Here is a 22459-nt window from a genome sequence, read left to right on the forward strand (position 1 = left end):
CACACACACACACACACACACACACACACACACACACACACACACACTTCAGGCAATATTCCATGTTTAGTTTATTTTCCTGCTGTCAGAGGTCAACATCAGTCTTTTCTAAAGAGACAACTTGTGATTTACACTCGAGAAAAGTGGGAAATGAAAAGAAAATTGGAAATGTCATCACTGGAAATATGTTTCGAAGTTTCCCCGTTTTTTCTTTAATATATGCATTTAATCTGAATGCTTGTCTTGTTTTCATGTGTAGCTTATCAGAAATACAAGAAGACATAACAGGAACATGCACATCAATCTGCTCAGCTTTAATTAACCCACGCGGTGATTTCTTTAATGCGTCATGATTAGTGAAAGTCAACAGTATCTCATATATTTGTTTTAAGTAAAAAACAAACAAAAAACAACTCATTCACACTTTGAGTTTACCTTGGCCAGAGGAGAGGACGAGACGGGAGGAGAGGAGAGGAGCAACTTCAGCAGGAGCACTGAGACGATCAACATCTGGAGGAGAGAGGAGACGAGACAGGGGAAGAGGAGGATGGAAGAAGAGGAAAGAGGAAAGAGGAGAGGAGGGAAATGATGGAAGAGAAGAGAGAGGAGAGAAGATAGGAGCAGACAGGAGAGGAGAGGATAGAGGAGAGGAGGAAAAAAAGGTAAGAGATGAGATGAAAGCAGAGAAGAGGTGAAGAGAGGGGATGAGAGGAGGAACCAAGAGAGGAGAAGAGAAAAGGAGAAAACAGAAGAGAGGACAGGAGAGGATAGAGGAGAGGAGGACAAAGGGTAGGAGATGAGATGTGATGAGAGGAAAGGAGAGAGGAAGAGAAGAGAGGAGACAAGAGGAGGAATGAAGAGAGGAGAAGAGAAAAGGAAAGGAGAGAAGAAGGGAAATGAGGAGACAAGAGGAGAGGAAGGTAATGAAGGAAATATTGGATTTGTTAGTTAAATAATCATTCAATTAACTGAATATAAGGAAAATATTTACAATTTTAACAATAAAACTACTTATTTTACTAATGCCAGCACTACTACCACTAATATTACCATTACTATGAACACCTATACTATTATTAATAATAATAATAATAATAATAATAATAATAATAATAATAATAATATAGCAGGCGTACCGTGCCAGTCTAACCACAGTTCGTCCAGAAGTTACTCTGTATGAACCAGTCAGCATTAAAACAGCCTGTCAGAAGCAGCAACTCCACAGCTTTTGATCAGCAGCCAAAAGTAATCAATGAGCCAGTCAGTCAGTCAATCAATCGGGAGGTTAATTCATATCCAGATATCCAAAATGTCAGTATGGATCCATTTAGATGAAGAGTTTTATATCCAACCAACGATCAGTGAAGCCGTCTGCTTCGCTCTGCAGTGAAACAACGTCTGAGTTAGGAAGGAGGAGGGATGCTGAGGGAGAAAGGAGACCAGCTGTCGAGAGTCACCCCCCCACCCCCCCTTCGTCTTTCCCTCCTCCCTCCTCTGAAACACACATAAAACACACACCCACAATCTGTCTTCTTGAGGAATGATGAGTTAGATACACACGACCAGCTGACATGTTGAGACAACGTTAAACAGCCAAAAGGGAAGAGAGGGGAAGTTACACTGTTTAGCCTCACATTTTACACTTAAATACTGTACCACAAAATGATCAATGAACCTACAAAAAACATCTTTAATGTTCATAACAGAAAGATATATAATGTAATTTGTATAGCACTAGTAACTTACTGTAATTAACACATTAACATTGACATAAATACCACATAACAGTCACTTCTGAGGTCAAGAAAAGGGACAAATTAACAGAAATATGCCACTAGAGGAGCAGAGATACACAGCAACAACTGTGAAAAGATCATTTTGACTTAATGCATAATGTGAAAGAGACTCTAACTAACGTTGATGCTTTGATGTTATTGTTGACTGCTACATCTCCGCCCTTAATAATCCCGTCACATCTGGATGAATCATAGTCATGTCTGTCTTTTCACAAAAATATATAGTAAGTATTTTTAAAGGAACCGTTTTTTTACACATCTACCTACCTACCTGTCTATCTATCTACCTATCTACCTACCTGTCTACCTATCTATCTATCTATCTATCTATCTATCTATCTATCTATCTATCTACCTACCTACCTGTCTACCTATCTATCTATCTATCTATCTATCTATCTATCTATCTATCTAYCTATCTACCTACCTACSTACCTACCTATCTATCTATCTACCTACCTACCTACCTACCTATCTATCTATCTATCTCTAATTTAAACTCTCAAACAGTATGTTGTATTGTCACACTGTGACCAGCAGGGGGCAGAGTCTCCTTATTGGTTTTTATTTCCATCAAAACTTTCTCTCTCTCTACACACACAAACAATGGTGGAACATTGATGCCACAACTTTTTCTTTCTATGAATTAAGTTGTTGTATATTTCAATAAACACAGCATGAACAAAGATTTGAAGGCTTATAATGCTTTAACAAGTCAGAGCCACATGATAACGTAATAATGCAAGCTGCCTTAAATTTGCAATTAACTAAATTACCAAAACCAGTTAACACCCAGTGAATCCTGTAGGAAGGCAAATGTGTATCATTGCTGGGTTTTTAAAACATTTTTTTTTATATTTAACCTTTATTTAGCCAAAACAATCCCATTGAAATTATGAATCTCATTCAGTGCTCCTGATTTTAAAATGTAATCAGACCAAGATGAAGGTCCAAAAACATTAAAAACACTTTCACCAAAGACGCTGCAGAGTTAAGGAGTTAGTAGAACACGAGACGAGGACGCAGTTCATGTAATATGACCTTATACACTAAAATGTTCCAGAGACAAATCGTAGAGCGACATGATTTACAAAAACTAACATTTTAAAAGAGGATGAATTTTAGATTTTTTTTTTGTCAAGTTCAATCTCAAGGCTTTTCCCAATTTGTCCTGCTCTCTCTCTCTCTCTCTCTCTCTCTCTCTCTCTCTCTGGTGTGACAGTCAGCTGTGCGTTAGAAGACGAGGTTCAGATGAACCCACCCGCCTGGTGTGCGCCGTAACACCAATGGTGCGCTCTCTAAAAATACAACAGAGGGGTCAGCCAGAGTGTGAGCACATCTTTTGCTTGTGTGTGTGTGTGTGTGTGTGTGTGTGTGTGGGCTCTTTTAAGGAAAGGTATGTCATGAGCTTAATGCAAGACGATAACAGAGGTGTGAAACATGCAAAGACACACTGAAATATGCACACACATACACACACACATACACACAAGCACACACACACACACACACACACACACACACACACACACACACACACACACTATTACACAAACACACACGTGAGGTGTGAGAGGCAGGAGTTTGGAGATGATGACAAGAGCTAAAAGTCTGCTCACACTCTCTTCATGTCTCTGCGTCGTTGAATCTCTTCAGAACAGAACAAGACACAATACATTATTAGTGTAGGGCCTTCCACAACAACAAGCATGCATGTAAACACACACACATATAAAGTCCTGCAACATAATTCTTAAAAATGATTAATTAATGTTTTCATATTTTTTTCCATTGATCTTTAAAGCTAGGTCTTGAGAACCTACCACGAGTACGTCAGATTCACAAAGCTGGCAACACAGACAGACCTTCAGACCTTCCTCAGAAGCCACTCAAAATGATGGTTATCAACGTGAACAACAAACATGGCTATTGTTAGTTTTCACAGCTGCTGCAGCTACAAAAAAAACCTCTTGACCTAGAAGTTGGTACCAGTGAAAATCTGAAAGTTTATCTTGCTAAATAAGTTAAACGTTAAAGAAATGATGTAAAATGTCTGTCACTTGACTCAAGATTTATTGATTCCCGGGACAGTGTCGACTACATCTTCAAGAAAGCGAGACAGCAGCTCCCTCAGGAAACTGAGGAGCTTTGAAACAAGGCAGCACACCAACCTCTGTGGTGTTCTCACATTCAACATTGTCTCATTGTTTGGAAGCCTCTCAGTTAAACAAAAAGACAAACTGATCAATGGAGACAAACAACTCCAACTCAAGGATTTATTCTCTTCACAGCCTAAAAGGCGATGCAGGCCGCAGACTGAAAGTCCCAACGGCCAGAAAATGACAACAGACTTTTATCACTGCTCCGGCTACTTTAAGATTTTAGGATGCATCATTGTCGTTTATTGTTGTGCATTGTTGTGTTCTCTTATCTTCCAGTGGCAAAGACAGTTTTCCAAAGTTAATAGACAATAAAGTAATCTGAATCTGTTTGAAGCAGTGTGCAGCAGAAAGCATTGTGATATACTTCACAAACACTTTTTTGCATAATTTGCATAAGTGGAAAAAAACACCAAACCACTTAAAACTAAACTCTATGGGGTCGCAGAGGAAATGTCCGTGCGACGCCTCTGCTAAAATGTCATCAATATTCCATGTTTGAATTTTTTAAGCGAGGCAAATGACAAATTCAAAAAAGTCAAAAAAATTTGGTGGATCAAATCTTTCCAAATTCACCTCCAGGTGGCAAAACCATTGCACACAGAGATTCATTGTGACGGTTTTATGAGTTTGGCACAAGCTCTTTTCACCGGAAGCTGTTTGGAACTAGATAAAGCCTTTTTTTCTTTTTTAAGCGGTCCTGTTGTGTCATGCAGACTTTGTAAAGAGCATAAATTGTTATTTAAAGGTTCCGCTTTAAAGGAAAAAAGTCATGAGTTGAAAGAAGAAAGTAGTTTAAAATAAACAAAATCAAAAATGATATAAATCTTCCTGAGAATCTGTAGTTTTGTTGTCCTTACGCAGCAGAGGCTCATTGTGCTCATTCTAATTGCATGTGGCTAATTATGAGACATGCTTTCTAGATTTCATGAATAAATGGAGCTCACTGCATCCTTAAAATACAGTAAAGACATAGATGTAGTGGAGCAGTGTCTACCTGAGAAGAGAATGAAGTCACTCTCTCTCTCTCTCCGTGTTGTTAGCAGAGCTTTGTTGACACGCTTCTGCTTTTAGTGCATGTTCATGCACGTGAGCGTGACCCGCTAGCTAGCTAACGGCCGCTGCATTGCACTGCTCTCATACGGCGGTTACAGTTGATAAGTCCCGACCGACAGCGTCGTCGCCGAGGCGTAGCACCCAAACCTCCGGTTCCCTTTAAGGTAAACCATGTTACCTCTGTCAGCACTTTTGCTGTAGTTTGCACTGATAGCGCTCTTAGCACCGTTAGCTATGATCCGCCGGCCCGCTGCCGACATGTTGAGAGCCGTTGAGAGACAATAGAAACGCTCCCAATCTCGTACCAGCAGCGTTGTGTCAGTGTTAGAGACACAATGCCATCCCGTTTGAAAGAAAAGGCGTTTATGTGTTGTCACATGGTGCAACCACTGATTCACATGAATCGAGGGGAACTCTCCTCTTCACTACATCACGTACACACACACACACACACACTGATAATGGCCCCAGGAAACCAGTGTGCATTTGACACTATCACAAGTTCTCTGGAAAAAAACACACAGCGACCAGAAATTTTCCAAGCTGATAAAAAAAGCCTGGAGCGTCGCAATAGCTCATAATGAGTAACCCCTCTGTCACCTTTCAGTTGTGAATGGTCGTCACTTTACTGCTGTGACTTAGATTACATATTGCGTTATTTTATCTGTGAGTAAAGACACAGTTTTGAGTATTTTAACATTACTTTAGTGCCTTTTTTATCACACAAAAAAATGTACGATAGTCACCGTCAGACTCTTTAGCAGCTGGGAAGAGAAAGAACGATCGAGACCCGTTGCCCTCGTTACTTCATCATGTTCATTTAAATTGAAAAACATCACATGTGTAATTCATGGCAAAATTCAAACGGGCTCTCTCCGTTCACTACCGTACATTTTTGTCCGAAATAAGGTCCCACGGTGGTCAACACAGAGGGGCGGGACTTTGCCTCTCTAGACCCTTTTTGAATTTTCATTCATAAAATGTTCATAAAGGTTGATGAAAGCATTTTCCGAGTAAACGGTGATGCTGAAGGACACACTTCTTCTTCTTCTTCTTCTTCTTCTTCTTCTTCTTCTTCTTCTTCTTCTTCTTCTTCTTCTTCTTCTTCTTCTTCTTTGATATTCAGCAGTATATACAAGCAAACATAAACCTCCTCTATAACCAAATATTTTTTTAAATTGCAGAAGTTTAACATGTATATTATACATACTACATTTGCTTTCTTGCCCAGAGTAAAATGAGAAGATTGCAGAATCTAAAGAGCTGCTCTTTAGCCCCAAAACACCGGTCCATCCCCTCGGCCTCACCATCACAGGAGAGCCGGTAGCGGTAGTTTTGGCATTACACTGGACAATAACGTCAGCTTCAATCAGCGTATCATGGACATTAACCCGGGTTATCAACAGAGACTCACAGTCATCCATAAGCTTAGTCAGTCCAACTCCATTTTCTTGTCCTTTACCGAAGCATTATCACCTGTTTCTTTTTCCATATGCTTATAAGAATAAACTCATTTAGCCAGAAAACTCACTGATATTCCCACCTAAACACAAAAACCCAAATCACACCTGACCCGAATCACCAATCACGTCACCTCCCTTCTCTCTTCATGTGCATGAAAGGCCCATTTTAGCAAGAGCTTTGTACCTACAGCCACACGAGCTTAAAATAAATAACCTCTCCTTAAGTTACAAGAAACCAAGTCTGTGGTTTAGAGTGTTAATCCATGGCTGTCTTTCTGTCTGTCTTCTCATCTAACTCTAACTAGTCATTTAATATGGAATATGTTTCTTTCATGTCTGGGCAAGACAGTAAATAATACTATTTCTTTCATTTGAAATGTTATGTTACTTTCACAGATGTACGTGCTTGTTTGAATGATTCTGGGTGACATTTCTGCAAACAAATTTTGTTTTTGGCCCGTAGTGGAGGTGTATATAAAGTCTAAATACTGCTGCATGAAAAGAATAATTAGTATTATTTTGTCCAACTATTCTTTCAAATGATAGGCAGCAGTGATATTATGTACTACTGAGAGGTATAGAGTTACTCCTCTTTAAAATAGTATTATTATCTGTAGTTGGTTGTCTGGAACTAGTTGATGGAAACAACAATTATTGACTGATTGGTTTACTGACTTTGCGCTTCAAATTTCTCCAGAATGTTTCATAGAAACTATGTACAAAGTGTGTTCCAGCCTCACAGCGGTGATGGAAGGTATAAACTGGTGTTTGTGGATTTTACATGTAAGTTTGTTTTCACAACAATATACCAACCGAACAGAGAGACATATAGGGAAGAATAGAGCGACACGGAGGAATGCATGACTGGGACCTGCAGCCATTGTGTCCAAATACAATATCAGACTTCCTTGAGATGCCAGACTCCACAAACACACACATGCATGCCTAAGAGTTGAATAGCAGGCAGCGAGGCACCAGGCCCACTTCCTCTGCTGTGGGGGGGGACAAAGAGAGAGAGGGGGGGGGGGGGGAAAGAAAGAGAGATAGAGAGAGAGAGAGAGAGAGAGAGAGAGAGAGAAAGAGAAGGAGGCTAGACAAACTAGAGTCTCACACTCATTTCGGGTCAGTCCTCTGGACACAAACTGCTCTCATCTGTCTGCTGCTGCACCGACTGTCTCACTGTCAACTCATCTGAATGAACGTTGCATTTGTTCATCTGTCTGTCTCTCTCAGCTGTCTCTCTCAGCCGTCTCTTTAAGCCGTCTCAGGGTCACATTCTGCAGCTCAAGTTGTGAGAACAACACACAAACTTGCGGCTGGAAGAAGACCAGCAAAAAAAAACAAACACCTTAAACAAGTGGAAGACATCTGGACCGGTGCAAACCACCTCACAAACGAACAGCTTCTGCTGCCACTGAGGATCAGGGGGAAGGAAGCGCCTTGCTCAGAGCAGCTGCTGAGGAAGAGGAGAGCAGCCACTTCACCAACGTTGTTGAGATTTTCTCAGGCCAACTGCAATCCTAAATCAGGTAAAGTGTGTGTGTGTGTGTGTGTGTGTGTGTGTGTGTGTGTATGTGCATCCATCTGGTGGATTCTTGAACACAACGTGCATCCCACAACAACAAACTTCAAGGTTAATGTTGGTTTGATTGAATGTTTTCTCGTTAGTTTTGTCCCCGTCATGGAAGCTCCTCTGACACAGCAAATTCTCCTTTGAAACTCTCAGTGCGAGGCTTATAAATCAAGTTTTTACCACAAAACTATGACTAAAAAAACATTTAAATGCAGGAATAAGAAGATAGAAAACCATTGCAAGTAGATGTGATCAGGAAGGAGCCACTGTCATCACAACTGACAACATCTAACAAGGCACAAGTTTTGAGCAAGATATGGAAATTAAAAGGAAGAAATTCAATGGGACATTTTTGTGTAAAACTATTTTAGTCTTTATCAGTTTATCATTTGTTTTGTTTCCATTGATTCATATCTCACATTTTTATTATGTTGACACTTTTAATTAGGGAATATTAATCATGTAAATTATAAATAACATCTATTATCAGATTAAAAACATCCTCATGTCTGAGCGAGGTCAACGGTTCCTAATTTATTATCCATCACTAACCAGCATAGGAAAGATATGTGTCTGTGTGTGTGTGTGTGTGTGTGTGTGTGTGTGTGTGTGTGTGTGTGTGCGCGTGTGTTATCAAGACAGGATGCAGAACAATACTGAGTGCTGAATAGTCGACACACACACACACACACACACACACACACATGCATGCAAAGGTCGGGGGAAAGTCTATAGAAGGAAGTAATATTGTTATTAATGATGCTGGGAGCACTTGTGAAAGACGTAACACACACACACACACACACACACACACATACACACACAGTTTGTTAAAAGTCTTCAGGTTTCATAAAAACAGGAAGGGAGGGGTATTTAGGGGCGTTTAATAAATAAGGGAATTTTAGGCTCACAAAAGATGAAATGAAAAAAATGCCTTTTCCACTCTGTATCACTGGTCATATTTTGCATGTATAAGACAATATATGCAAATAAAAAAGTCTGTATTTTTATACTAAATATTCCTGTAAAACAAGATATGGTGTGTGCTTACGTAAGCTGCTACCAACCAATTTCAGCCAATAATATCATGACATCCATCCATCAATCAATCCAGGAGGTGTGTGTGGAGCCACAGTCCTCTGTAGCTTGGTATCGCGCAACATTATAAACCCGCCCACCTTTTTTTTCGACCAGTAGCTCCTCGCAGGACGTTTCATTCGGGAACACGTCACAGTACAGAAGCTAAAGACGCTCTAACTTCCTTTTTATTGGGACTTAAAGTTCTCTCAGGATGTATTTTTCTCTTTTTCGTTTATTGGTGTTTTCAGTATAAAGACAAAAAGAGAAAAGAGAAAGTTTTGGTATGAGCCACACATTTGGTACAAAGTCGGGTTTGTCTACTATCCAACCAGTAAGATGCAAAATATGGGATTCAGAGTGTTAATAAAGCAGCAAACAACTGTTGTCTATGTAGAGATATAGTTGATTAATATCTACCTGAGCAGAGAAGGAAGTCACTCTCCCTCTGTGTGTGTTGTTATAAGAGCTTGTCCTTGCTTTGCTGACATACCGGTCATGGTTTTAGTGCATGTTAGTGAACGTCAGCGTGCTCCACTGGTTAGCTCACGGCCGCCGCTCTGCACTGCTCTCATACGGCAGCTACAGCTGAGAACACTGGCATGACCGACAGCGTCGTTGCGTAAGTGTAGCCCCCCCCCCCCCCCCCCCCACCTTCATGTTTCCCGTTAACCACAATCCACAGATTGTAGTCATCAATTTCTCCAAACAGTGTATTTCATTGAGTATTGTGGTCAGTTTGGCCTGCAGACACTTCCTTGTGACAGCTAACCAAAAGTACTACATAAGGATATTCATCCAGGGCAATGAGATCATCCGGGATTTCTCAAAAGGTTTAATGGGACCCAAGATGTAGTTATCTCTTTTCTTTTCCCACAGGGAGATTGAGTTCATCTTATTTTAGTTTTTCATGAGAATGTCATAGGAACTCAGCTTCTGAAACACTTTAAAAACTAAACGTTACATAAGAAAGTTACAAATGCAAGTTGAAGTTTATCATAATTCTGCTGCAGCATGTTAAAGGCGTGTTAAAGTCCCGATCCACTCAAAACACGTATTCTGCTTGTTGTTGTGTCCCCCGGTTGTTTGATCTCCACTGTGCAGACTGATGTGTGTGTGTGCAGAGTTTGACATTCATCTGCTGAAGGAGGGAAATTTAAATCTGGGTTTAAGACGTGCACGTACGAGCACGATTATGTCACACCACAACAATCCTGTAAGCCAATCATGTTCCAGTGTGAAACACACACAAGTGCGATGAGGAAACTTGAAACCGCCAGTGCACTCACACACACACACACACACACACACACACGCACACACACAGTTGACTTTTCAGTGAAGTAGGAGACATTTTGCAGGAGTTAAACACATTAATATACATTGTGGACTTTTTTAATGAGGAAAAAGGTGTGTAAATTTAAGACAATATGACAATGTAATTGATCTTTTTTTGTGGAAAATAAAAGTGAATTAAAGTGAATTATTTCAGGCTGGTCTTATACAGTGTTCATAGCTATACCTATGAAAAATAATGCGTTGTAATTTGTAGATATCCCATTAAATTATTTTGTATATTATCCACAAAATCATGACTAAGGAAATATAAGAACCGCAAAAACACAGACACATCAGTTGGGAGTGGAGGTGGATGAGTCCAACAAAATACGACCTTTTACCCAGAAGGCCGTTGTTTGTTCCCCGTGTGAAACAAGAAGTCAACGTTGATTTATTTATCACGTAACTTCAACAGTTATCTTAACCCAAATGGCAATCTTTTGGCAAACTACATATTTTATGATATTTTCCCAAACCTAACTACGTATATTTTTGCCTAAACCGAGTATTTTTTACTGTAAAGACGGAACTTTATTTTGAAAAGTCTGTATGCATGTAACGAGTGGAAACGAACTGTTGTATGAGGATACATTGACGATTTTGGCCATGATAATTGTGATTAACTGTGATTAACTGTGATACTACTCTGGATCTTATCAATATATTTAACATTTTAGTCAAAGATAATCCCCCAAAACTGAGAATTGCTGGTCTAGACTAGAGACATTGTTTGTCTTTTTCCTTCTTCGATCATTTTGGCTGTGATAATTCATATGGCACACATATTTTGAGGTTTTATTCTAATTTTGGAAGTTCAAACACTCAGTGCATTGAGGACAAAAACTTCCCCATTAAAACCACATTTTTTGATCCCACAGCAATTACAGCATAATGAATGCATGCTGTTGTATCAGACCTTCAGTTGGGAGCCCTGGCTACAATATCTACAAACAAGAGAAGGCAAAAAAAAATCATACAAGGAGGTTTCCTCTCATAAAGTCTGACTGGAACAAACCAGTCAGACAGGTTATGAAATTTACTGAGACAATTCCCATTCCCAAAGAGATGGATTATATAAATTGTATTGACTCATTAGCACTTTCTCTTCGGACAAACTGAACTCCACTGCTGTTTCAAGAATAGAGAAACAATATATTATTATTATTATAGCAAAACTCTCATATTGTTAAGTGAAATGAACATCAGAGCCTCTATAAACTGCTGGCTGAGCTTTGGACTTCTAGCATTGTTTGGATTTTACAGGAAAGAAAATAATAGTCGTAGTAATATACATTGCATGCATAAACATACCCACACATGTCAAAATGTGTGTGTGTGCGTGTAGTTTTCCTTCCCCAGAGACAGACGGAGTGGAGTGTGGGAACCGAGAGTGGAGCTAAACTAAGACATGGGCACAGACGTTTGTATTAATGGGGTCAGGGCCGGGCCGGAGAGAGGGTCATGGGGTCGAGACAATACAAGAACACACGCACACACACACACACACACACCCACACACACACACACACACACACACGTTTGCTAGCCACCAACACACTAACCAACCGCAACAAATGGTATTCTTCAATTTTTTACTTCTCAAGTGTCCATCCAGGTTTAGTGCAACTTTTTCAACACATTTTTAGAAAATTGGCAAAAGAAAACGTAAATAAACAAGTTTAACCCACTACTTTTATATTAAGAGTTGATTCATGGAGATGAACAGCAGGTGCCATTTTTAATTATTGCAGCAAAGGAAATTATTAAAAGAGCAAAGAGAAATGTGATGGAAAAATGACATCTATGTTTGTTTCATGTATCAATTTGCAGAACATTAAAACGTTATAACTGGTCCACACAGAACAGTTCTGGAGCTTCTTTGGATGCTCTCAGCTACGGGTTTAATCAGTCATCGTTTTTCCCGGACATTCTCACCTCATACAAACAACTTTGTCTTTTGTTCAAATAAACCACAGAGGAGATTAGGAGAAGCCTAAATGTGACCCTGCTCATGAAACCTGCCTGTGCTCTCTGATCTTCAGGTGAACTTTTGTCCCTGCAGACTGACCTGCTGAGAGACAAATAAATACAATACAGTCATGGCAGACTGGAGCCTGCTGGGAAACTTCCTGGAGGAAGTACAGGAGCACTCTACCTCTGTTGGCAAGGTTACAACACGCACACACACACACACACACACACACACACACACACGTACACACTGCACACATTGCATGCCAGGCAACATGGCAAGAAGTCAATAAGTCTTAAAATAATGTAAAATATCATCTTCATAGATTTGATTTAACTCCCAATAAAATATAACTCACAATTTACCTTAAATTCATATTTTAAGGGTGTCACAAGTGTCCTTAAATAATTCCTCCTCTTCCATTATTCTTATTTCTAAGCCAGCAGTACGTTTCATTTAAACTTTATTAGCCCTGACTTATAAACAAAATACATGAGAAACATCTGCAGCTGACACGAAGAAATGAAAGTGGGAAATCAGTAAGACATTACTAAACTAAACAGACCTTTTATAGCATTTTCAAATGTCACAGAAGTTAACATGTCCTAATAATAATCATTATTTCTTTCTATATCATAGTTTCTGAGGGTTTCACACATCCTTCTCTGTTGTTTTTGGCCTCACAGGTGTGGCTGACCATCCTGTTTATCTTTCGTATCCTGGTGCTCGGGACGGCGGCTGAGTCGTCGTGGGGAGACGAGCAGGAAGATTTTAACTGCGACACCGAGCAGCCGGGCTGCGAGAACGTTTGTTATGACCGAGCTTTCCCCATAGCTCACATACGATACTGGGTAATGTACAAACTAATGTCATGTGAATAAAACAGACACAAAATGAAATAGCAGGAACTCATATTTGTGTAACTGGTTGTTGTTTTAATCTGTTAAATCACATAAACTTATCGTAAATCGTAAATCTGGCTGCTCTCCTCGCAGGTGCTCCAGATCGTGTTCGTGTCCACTCCCAGTCTGATCTACATGGGCCACGCCATGCACATTGTCCGCATGGAGGAGAAGAGGAAGAGCAGAGAGGAGGAGGGGGGAGAGAGGGAGGAGGACCGAGGAGGGGGTGAAGGAGAGGGAGGAGAAGAGAAAGACGGGAGGAAAGGAGAGAAAGTCAGAGGAAAGGAGGATAAAGGTCAATCGGCAGGTCGAGTCCGTCTGAGGGGAGCGCTGCTGCAGACGTACATCCTGAGTATACTGCTACGAAGCATCATGGAGGTACATGCTAGGCCTACAGACCAGGGCCCAGTCCCAATGTCCCCCATAAGGCCTTAAACCCTGAACCCTGAGAGGCTGCAAGGGCTTGAAAGGGTATAAACATGAACAACGAAATATCTCAATACCTTGATTACTCCAAAACATGTTACGTTTAAATGTCTCTTGCCATACGAGACAAACAGTAATTGTCAAATCTATTTCCTCGTTTTTGTCAAAAAGGTTTTCAAATCGAGAAATTAAAAGAAAAGGTTGATGAATAAACCAGGTGTGTAAAATATAATCTACGCTTGCAGTCCTCTGATTTCATGTTTTTATGGACTCTCCTTAAATCATTAATGTTAACGTTTCTGTATCAAATATTTTTAATGCCTCCAGGCTTCCTCTGGGAACCCCGCCTTTTTAGCGCCACAACAGTATGAATTGTGGGTAATTCCCTCATGCGAATTCTGCAGAAATGCATGGATTTATAACACGACTTCCGAGTATAAAATTATAAAACCATAAAGCAAACGCACTAGTGTTTCCTTTAACTCCGCCTTCCTGCCATCAGTCCAACCTCGTTCTCATTCATATGAACGAAAGAAGGAAAATAACTCTATTGTGCTATTGGTGCATTTTACATCTTTAAGAACCCAATGACTTAAATAAAGGCTATTCAAGTGCTCGTACTGGGAAGTTCATTTACCTTCAAAAAAATAAGTTGAATTGTAATTCCACCATTTAGGCCATTATGTAAAATTAGCTTCGCAGCGCACCACCACAGATGCGGACTGATGGAAAGTTTGCATAATGGTCTCAAAAAAGAGCCCACAAACCCTGAACGTGTGGACATTGGGATTGAGCCTGGATAAGAATTACCTCTTATACGTCTTTCATTTTGTAGTACATTTTATACATGACCATATATTATACTGCATGGTATATCATGGAGGCAAAATGGAGACGTGAAATGTGAAACGTTGAATGAGTTCAGCTGACTGTGATTGGACCTCCATACAGGTGGTGTTTCTGATTCTCCAGTACATCATGTATGGAGTCTTCCTCAACCCTCTGTATGTCTGCAAGGTAAAACCAGAAACCTAAATCATTTTGAGTTCTTCATAACGTATGAAACATGATATTCAGGGCCCACGGTCGTATTATCTCTCTCTCTCTCTCTCTCTCTCTCTCTCTCAGGCCTGGCCGTGTCCGCATCCAGTGAACTGTTACGTCTCCAGGCCGACAGAGAAAAACGTCTTCATAGTGTTCATGATGGCCGTGTCCGCCGTCTCTCTGGCCCTCAGCGCGCTCGAACTGCATCACCTGGCGTGGAGACACTGCTGCAGGTACATGTGTTGGAGCTTAAGAGACCAGATGATGCATGCTTTGAGACCTTTTAATCAAACTGCATATAACCAACGTCACTGCAGGCGTTTTCTCCAGATGCATTGTTATAAGATCTAGAATGTGTATGTTTGTTGAGTTCTTTCAAGTCTAGAGAAATTAAAGCACAAACATTAGATATTAAAAAAGACACTGTTGGCTGTCATCAGTGGTGGAAAGTACAAGTTTACTCAAGAACTACACTTACTTACCATTTTGAAGTACTTGAGTAATTCCATTTTCTGCTACTTTGTACTTCAATTTAACTACATTTTAGAGGCAAATATAGTACTTTGTATTCCTCTGCATTGATTTTTAAAGCTTTAGTTATTTTACAGATGCAGATTATTAAAACAAAAATGTAATCAAATAATAAATTATGATATATTATTACATATTCAACTACCCAGCAGTTTATTAAATAGTTAAATTAGCTCCACCTTTACTAGATAGACTCCACATTTAACTGATACACAAGCATGATAATCCAATAATATAATATATATATTATTTTGAAATGTGACATTCTGCATAATGAATGCTACTTTTGAGACTTTAGTGTGATGCTATTTTTTAATGCTGATCAAATACAGACGGGGTACAAAGAAAATACTTTAATGATGCAAAAAGCTTAGAAACCGAGAGACCAACACACAGACAGAAACAGACAAACAACACTTGTTGCAACAACGAACTGAAGAGGAACTGACAGAAGGCAAAATGGAGCACAGAGACTAAATACACAGGGAGCAGAGGGAGATAACGAGGGACAGGTGAGAGCAGGTCCGACGAGCAATCAGGTGAAACTCGTAAAGGGCGGGGCTGAAAAAATTACTTCCGACAGAAAAAAATGCAACAGAGTGGTCCAAATCGGAAACTCAAGGAAGATTTATCTCGCAACATGTTGGCGCTCACATTGAATGACCTTTTCATAATTCTTTAATATAAGTAGTGTGTTATGGAGTGTTTGAAACCGTCATTTCCTTCTCTGTTCAGTTGATTTGTGTAGATCTTTGCAAGCCTCTCGTCTCTTTTAACAGGGCTCTCGAGGATCCTTGAAATGTCTTCAATGAGATATTCAGAAATATTTACCCACAGGATTCCTTAGTTGTTGATTTGAAAGATGGTTAATTTATACACTGCTTCTTTTGGTTAAAGGTGCTGTAGTTACTGATGTAGGTCCTCTGTTGCTTGTGAAGCTCAGAGACTTGCCATCCAAAAATCAGATAGCCGCAGGCGTCCATGTTGCACTGGGATGCATTTAGATTGGAAGTCGGGGAATACCAACTTGCAATTATCGACTTCTGATTTGCAAAGGATTGCAGCTTAAAACAAGAGACAAAGACTTTCAAACAGGAAACAAATTATAGCAAAAACCATGACAAGACAATGACAGTTTCAGGATTTCCAAAGATTCTGTTATTCTGATTTTGTCGACTAGATTTTCTCCAGAAATCCGGCTACAAAGATTACTCGTTTATTCCCAACTTGCAGTTTTGATGCACATCTGACCCGACATGTGGCCGCCCTTTATCTATTGGTCAATGTTACAGTAAAGTTTGTTACCCGCTAGACTTCGAACTAAATCCAGCATGTCCATATTAACTTATTGACTTTGAGGTTTGAATCTTACAACAACAAAACCACCCGTCGTTCTCAGTAGCTGACTCTCAGCGGTTATTTAAAACAAAGTATTAACAGAAACTTAGAGGTCAATAAACGTTGAAGTCTGAAAGCTGATTTCATAAACATAATTGAAACAAATACAACCTTGTTAAAAAGGATGAAATCAACAGTAGTGGTAATGAATATGCACATTTAGAGGAAGGGGAACTCCAAAGATTTTACACATAACAGTCAGTTTACTCACCATGAGGAGCACCATTCAGTGAAAATGGACATTAACGATGTATGCCGGAGCCTCGTAAAGTCCGGAGATATAAATCTGATGACGGTATTTTGGGCTGCAAATTTAAAATTTATGACCTTTGAAGCCTGTGTTACAAGCTGGGGGCACCGAGATTGAAAAATATAAGCATGTATCAGCGAGGGGCAAACAAAAAGATACTGTTAGCCACCGATGTAGGACTCATGTAGTTCAGAGAGTCAGGATGCAGAGCAATGTGACTTTGCATTTCCTCTGGAAATAAAAAGACAACTTTGAGTAAATTAAGGTTCTTCAAGAGCACAAGTCATTGTTTCACAGCCTCTTCATGGAGTAGGAGGTTAGTTGTGATCAGAGTTTAGCAAAACTAGGTTTAAAATAAGTAAATCAAGAGTTTAATCAATATGCAGATGCTTGCTTAACCAAATTAAAATAAATACATTTGTATGCACTGTATACCTTACATTTTTTTTAAAAGACAGCTTGTTAGCCGAGCGTCACTCATAATGGCTCAGCAGGCCAAATAATAAAAGACACACAAAGAAATAGAGACTATGGCACCATAACAGTTTCTTTGCTGAACTGGATCTTTTATTATCTTTTACTTTATTGTTTTTTTTTTCAAAATAGACTTTATTGTCTTAACAATCGTAAAACTCAACTGGTTTGAGTGTGTTCCTTCATTTTCTTGGAGGAACTTGATTATTATTGTTCAATTTGTCTAAAAAAGGCATTTAAGAAGTTAAAACCTCCTCAAGTGTAAATTTAAAATGAATACTTGATCACAGAATTTAATTTAATCTAGATTTACAGTAAAGACTGAGCTGACATTGATAGAAATGAATCGTTGTTGGTGCAGCCCATTTATTATTAATCTAATTATTCACGGTGAGGTGTTAACTGTCTAAATCTCTTCGTTGCAGGCGGTACTTCTTAAGAGTGAAGGCCGTCCCTCCAGCTAACGTCTCGCTGGCTCGTCCTCTCTCTCTGTCTCCTCCCCCACCGTCGACCCCTCCTCCGGACTTCAGCCAATGTGTGATCGGCTCCTCGCACTTCCTGCCCCTCCCCTTCCCCAACCACCGCCTCGCTAACCAACAAAACTCCGAGAACATGGCCACCGAGAAGCACAAAATGGCCGCCGCCGCCGAGGAGGTGAACCTCCGCCAGATGAGCTGCTACTCGCCCGCGTGGCAGGGCACGGGCAACGGTCAGATCCAAGATCGCGGATACCTGAGGACTGACACGAGCTCCTTTGCGCCCGGTGGCAGGGAGATGAACGCCGGCCCAGACGGGCTGCTGCTGTGCCCGAACGGAGGGCTCTGTCACAAGGACAAACGGAGGTTCAGCAGAACGAGCGGAACGAGCAGCCGAACGAGAGCAGACGACCTCTCTGTTTAGAAAATGTAACTTCTCACACACCTGCTGAATAAACTGAGACACATTTGATGCATGCACATGTGCATATATACACATTTAAGACAGTTAGAGGAATCATCCATCACATTTAGCAGCAACACTAACTCTCTGTTTTTCTGTTTTGTCTCGACTGCTATCAAATCTTATCTTACGAAAATAGTTACATTTTGCGTGCGCCAGCAACACGTGTCCACTTTTCACTCGTTACATGCATGCAGTCTTTTCTAAATAAACTTCCGTCTTCACAAGAAACAACTCAGTTAAGTTAAGGCAACACAACTACTTGGTTAGGTTTATGCAAAGATGATTGTTTGGGTTAAAATAACTAATGAATCAACATTGACCTGGTGCTTCACACGGGGCGCGAACAGCTGTCTCCCGGATGAAAGACCATGAGTTGATGAAGCTGCAGAGGTGGGGAGGTGGAGGGTTGCGTAACAGCAGCGTGAACGTACTGAAGGTAGAGAGACAGTCATATTCAAGAGAGACAGCAGCAAGATGATAGGCTAACAATGAAATTGTTTCGTTGTGCTGTTGGATAGAAGAGACCAGCGGATCTAAACAGCTGATATCATGATTGACAGCCTCAAACGATAACAGCAAGGAAATTATGAGTGAGCATGCGTGAGGAGGTGATCGGCAGATGTTTGAGAAATAAACTACAGGCACGAGTATAGCCTTCCTGACTGAACTTGCGCTAGAGCTTCATGTGGCTGTTTGAACTTTACTTGTTAACAGATTTAAACATAACATCACAATATTTCAAGTTAGTTTATAAACTGTAATATTCAAATAAAAGTATTGAAGCAATTTAATTTATGAGCAGCAGATACAGAAATAATTTTTTGACACACCAGTGAAGGACTGTAATGTCAAACGTTGAACTGTTTAGTAATGTTGAGTAGTTATTTTGATTGCAAACAATTTAAAAACTTAAATTTAAAAACTTAAGGTGAGATAGAGATGAAAACTGTGCTCTAATCACATTGCACCAGATATTTCACTCAAGCCGATGGTGAACCTGCGCTGCGTTGACGTCAGATTATTTTATATTAAACATTTATATTAGATCATCAGCTGTAACGTCGATAGAAGCTAATCTCGGAGGATTGTGGTTGAAAGAGTCTAACCTGTCTTGAGCTGCAGTAGTGCCTTTTTTACTGGATACAGATGTTCATCAGTGGATGTTGATATGAAGCACAAATGCAGATTGCATCTTCACACCCGCACTTTTTAGCATTTCTTCACTTTTTAAAAGTTATGCTCAAATTTCTCTTATATGTTCAAAACTGTGTCTTTTGTTTGACTTCTTAGTCAGTTTTGATAAATACTGGCGAGTGTATTTATGTTAATATCTCATGATGACTATGAACATCTGGACTGAAACACAATGGACGACAATCTTTGCAATCTGAAATGTTTGTTGTGTGTTTTATTTGCAGATTGTACTGTAGTTTGACAAATTACACTGATTATACTATCAGTGATGATTTTACATTTTTGGATATTTCCTATATTGTAGTTTTGTATTTATTATTCCACTTCGACAATGTGAATGCTGTATATGTTTAAAAGGCTTTGCAAAATCAGTTTGAGTCTATTTCTCTCTCTAAAAGGCTGATGAGTAAAATAAAATGCAGTGTTGTTTACATAATGGACACAATAAGAGGAACACCGTAGTCCTGGCATGCTCACTCTTTTCTTTTTAATACCTGCAGCATTTATCTGTGACTCCTGCTGATTAGTATTTAACCTAACGTGACTCGGTTGTGGAGCTGCCTTGATATAAATTACTGTTGTAACTGCTTTTCACAGCAGACATTTTGACATTTTACAGTAGGACAAGCACAGAATAAGTGTGACAATAATGAAGCCTCGGTTCTATTCAGGTGTCCCAGTTGTAGGAACGATACCAGGACACTGAAACTGAAGCAGCATCCATTTTATTTTTTTGTCATGTCAAAATGTTTCTTGTGGGAAAAAAAGGCCTATTGTCAATTTTGGGATGCCACATTCTCCCTTTCTCATAATATTATATCAATATTTCCTCCGGTATTTTGATCAAGTAGGTGTGTAACAGCTACAGCTGTCAGACACATTTAAACAACAAATAAACTCAGTATCAGAGAGTCAGTATTAAAGGACTCGGTTCAGTAATTAACACCCAGAATGTGCATGTCGTGAATTAGTCATTTGTACACTTGGCACACTTAAATAACTTCTTAACATTAATCATTTGTTTGCATATATAACAGAACAGAAACTGTCCAACACCGTATTCATTCAAAGAAAACACAATGTTGTGTTTAACAGTCAAAACCTCAAGTTTATCCCCAGATCTCGGTCCTATATCAAGACAAAAATCAAAGTTATTGTTGCCGCCAATTTAGCATCAACACTGTATGAGAGTGACATAATTTAATGATATTAATTTAAAGGAATTCATTATGTAATTTAACACTAATTTGAGGTAACAAACTAAGTGATCTGAGTTTATAATTTGTGCACATACATTATGATAAATTACATGTGATATGTGTAGTTGAGAAATGCCAAAACGATTGTTCCTGTGAAGCATCGTTATGAAAACTAGAGCCTGAAGACCCTTCATATTTCCCTCTGACCCCCTCGGTTTATTTCTAACAAGACAGTTAGACAGTTGGCAGCTGGATAGTTTGAGAAAGGGGCACTCTGGTATTTAAAAGCAAAGTTGTGCCCCGTTCCCATGGCAAAGGTCCAGCTTGGACAAGGAGCTGATGGGAGAATTTCCATTCAGGTCATCTGGATGCATCAGGAATGTTTGGGAACTCTGATTGGTTTTCTGTTTTTCTTCCCCTCTCTTCCTCTCCTCTCCTCCCATCTGTGGCAGCCATGTTTACACCACGATCCTGCTGTGTGAGCGAGGTGATTCTCCACACGAGGCTGTGTGTTGAATGGTAAACCGTTATTGAATTAAACTGCCGTACATGCAGGTGTTTGACAGTGGACATCTGATGAGATCACCTGCTGACATTAACAACACATGGAGTAAAATATCAGACATACCTGGAGAATAGTTGGAGCTTTCTGTAAAATTAAAAACGAAAGAGTTGATGGCAAATAATAATGTATTCTACTATTAAGGATAAATATTCCTTATTTAAATGTTAAAAAGAAAAAGGAAGACATTGAAGCACGTAAAAACGTGACATTGAATATAACAAAGCAACAGAAATGAAAAGGAAACCATAAATGAACTACATGGAGGAGCGTTCTTTGAAAAAATTTAAAGTTACAATAGAAAAGGAAACAAACATGTTTAAATGAAAAGTGGAAAGGAAATATGGCAAACCACTTATTTTAGTAGTTGGATCAAATGTGTTGAACAAGTATTAAATTAAATGTGTAACAAAGTTTTATCTGTGATGTATTCACTAAAAAACACAATAACACAAAAAAATGCTGTTAGTTCAAAACAATTGTGTGGCAGTGGTGCCCTCTAGTGGCTAAATATATAACTGCATGGTAAAGACGTCATATCTTTGACATTACTGTGGGGGGTTGTATTTTTCCAGTAGCATTATGAAAAATTTGATTTAGGTGCACCAGTTCTTCTACTGAATGAAAGTTCAGGGATTACTTTTGATTTGCCAGAATTAATGTAGCTGAATTGTCAACATGTTATTTTAACAAGCTCAACAATGAGCTGAAAGTCACTTTAAAGCTCTGTAAAGCCGAGGGGAGCTGAAGATTGTTACTAATAATTCTCTGCAGATTCAGCACTAGGAGCAACACCATTCACATTGTCATTTTAATACGTCCTTTATTGTAAAAGTTTAAGTTTAGGGGCCAAGGACCTTCAATGACGGTCCCCACGAGTCAAGAAAGACAAACGTGTGTGTGTGTGTGTGTGTGTGTGTGTGTGTTTGTAGTCAAAGCAGTACTGGTCTTTCCTGTTTCAACACTGACACAAACTTTTGGTGTAAATAGTATTGTAAGCCCCCAAATCCCCACATGACCTCAGATGTAAACTAAGTTCTGTGTATCACACACATGCACACACACACACACACACACACACACACACACACACACACACACAC

The 22459-nt window shown here is 39.6% G+C and overlaps 2 protein-coding genes across 3 annotated transcripts in view; one reads left to right on the forward strand and one right to left on the reverse strand.

The window, feature by feature from the left end:
* The window catches only part of LOC116377891 (follistatin-related protein 1-like), a 6139-nt gene extending 4778 nt beyond the window's left edge, over positions 1 to 1361 (reverse strand). The window contains exons 1-2 of the mRNA XM_031839655.1: positions 1137 to 1361; positions 436 to 510 (exon numbers count right to left, since the gene is read on the reverse strand). Of these exons, the coding sequence (XP_031695515.1) occupies positions 436 to 510 (75 nt within the window). The 5' untranslated portion in view covers positions 1137 to 1361. The remainder of the gene's footprint in view (positions 1 to 435; positions 511 to 1136) is intronic.
* A 6181-nt stretch (positions 1362 to 7542) lies between these two features.
* On the forward strand, positions 7543 to 18628 carry LOC116378990 (gap junction alpha-5 protein-like). 2 transcript variants are annotated; one of them, XM_031840899.1, is made up of 7 exons: positions 7543 to 8003; positions 12505 to 12630; positions 13121 to 13285; positions 13430 to 13714; positions 14714 to 14779; positions 14891 to 15039; positions 17885 to 18628. In XM_031840899.1, the coding sequence occupies exons 2-7, from the start codon at positions 12562 to 12564 to the stop codon at positions 18357 to 18359; spliced, it is 1209 nt and encodes a 402-aa protein (XP_031696759.1). In that variant the 5' UTR covers positions 7543 to 8003; positions 12505 to 12561; the 3' UTR covers positions 18360 to 18628. The 2 variants fall into 2 exon arrangements, with proteins under 2 accessions (XP_031696759.1, XP_031696766.1); XM_031840906.1 differs by having other exon boundaries at positions 12525 to 12630.
* Positions 18629 to 22459: the final 3831 nt, after the last annotated feature.

This window comes from Anarrhichthys ocellatus, unplaced genomic scaffold (genome assembly GCF_004355925.1).
Source record: "Anarrhichthys ocellatus isolate YVR2014 unplaced genomic scaffold, GSC_Weel_1.0 scaffold3, whole genome shotgun sequence".
In the NCBI taxonomy this organism is placed as follows: Eukaryota; Metazoa; Chordata; class Actinopteri; order Perciformes; family Anarhichadidae; genus Anarrhichthys; species Anarrhichthys ocellatus.

Excerpts from the sequence above, each read along its gene's own strand:
- LOC116378990 (XM_031840899.1), top strand. The coding sequence starts at position 12,562 with ATGGCAGACTGGAGCCTGCTGGGAAACTTCCTGGAGGAAGTACAGGAG. Across the intron at positions 13,715-14,713 it reads TGCTACGAAGCATCATGGAG|GTGGTGTTTCTGATTCTCCA; the intron begins GTACATGCTAGG and ends ACCTCCATACAG. Across the intron at positions 14,780-14,890 it reads ACCCTCTGTATGTCTGCAAG|GCCTGGCCGTGTCCGCATCC; the intron begins GTAAAACCAGAA and ends TCTCTCTCTCAG.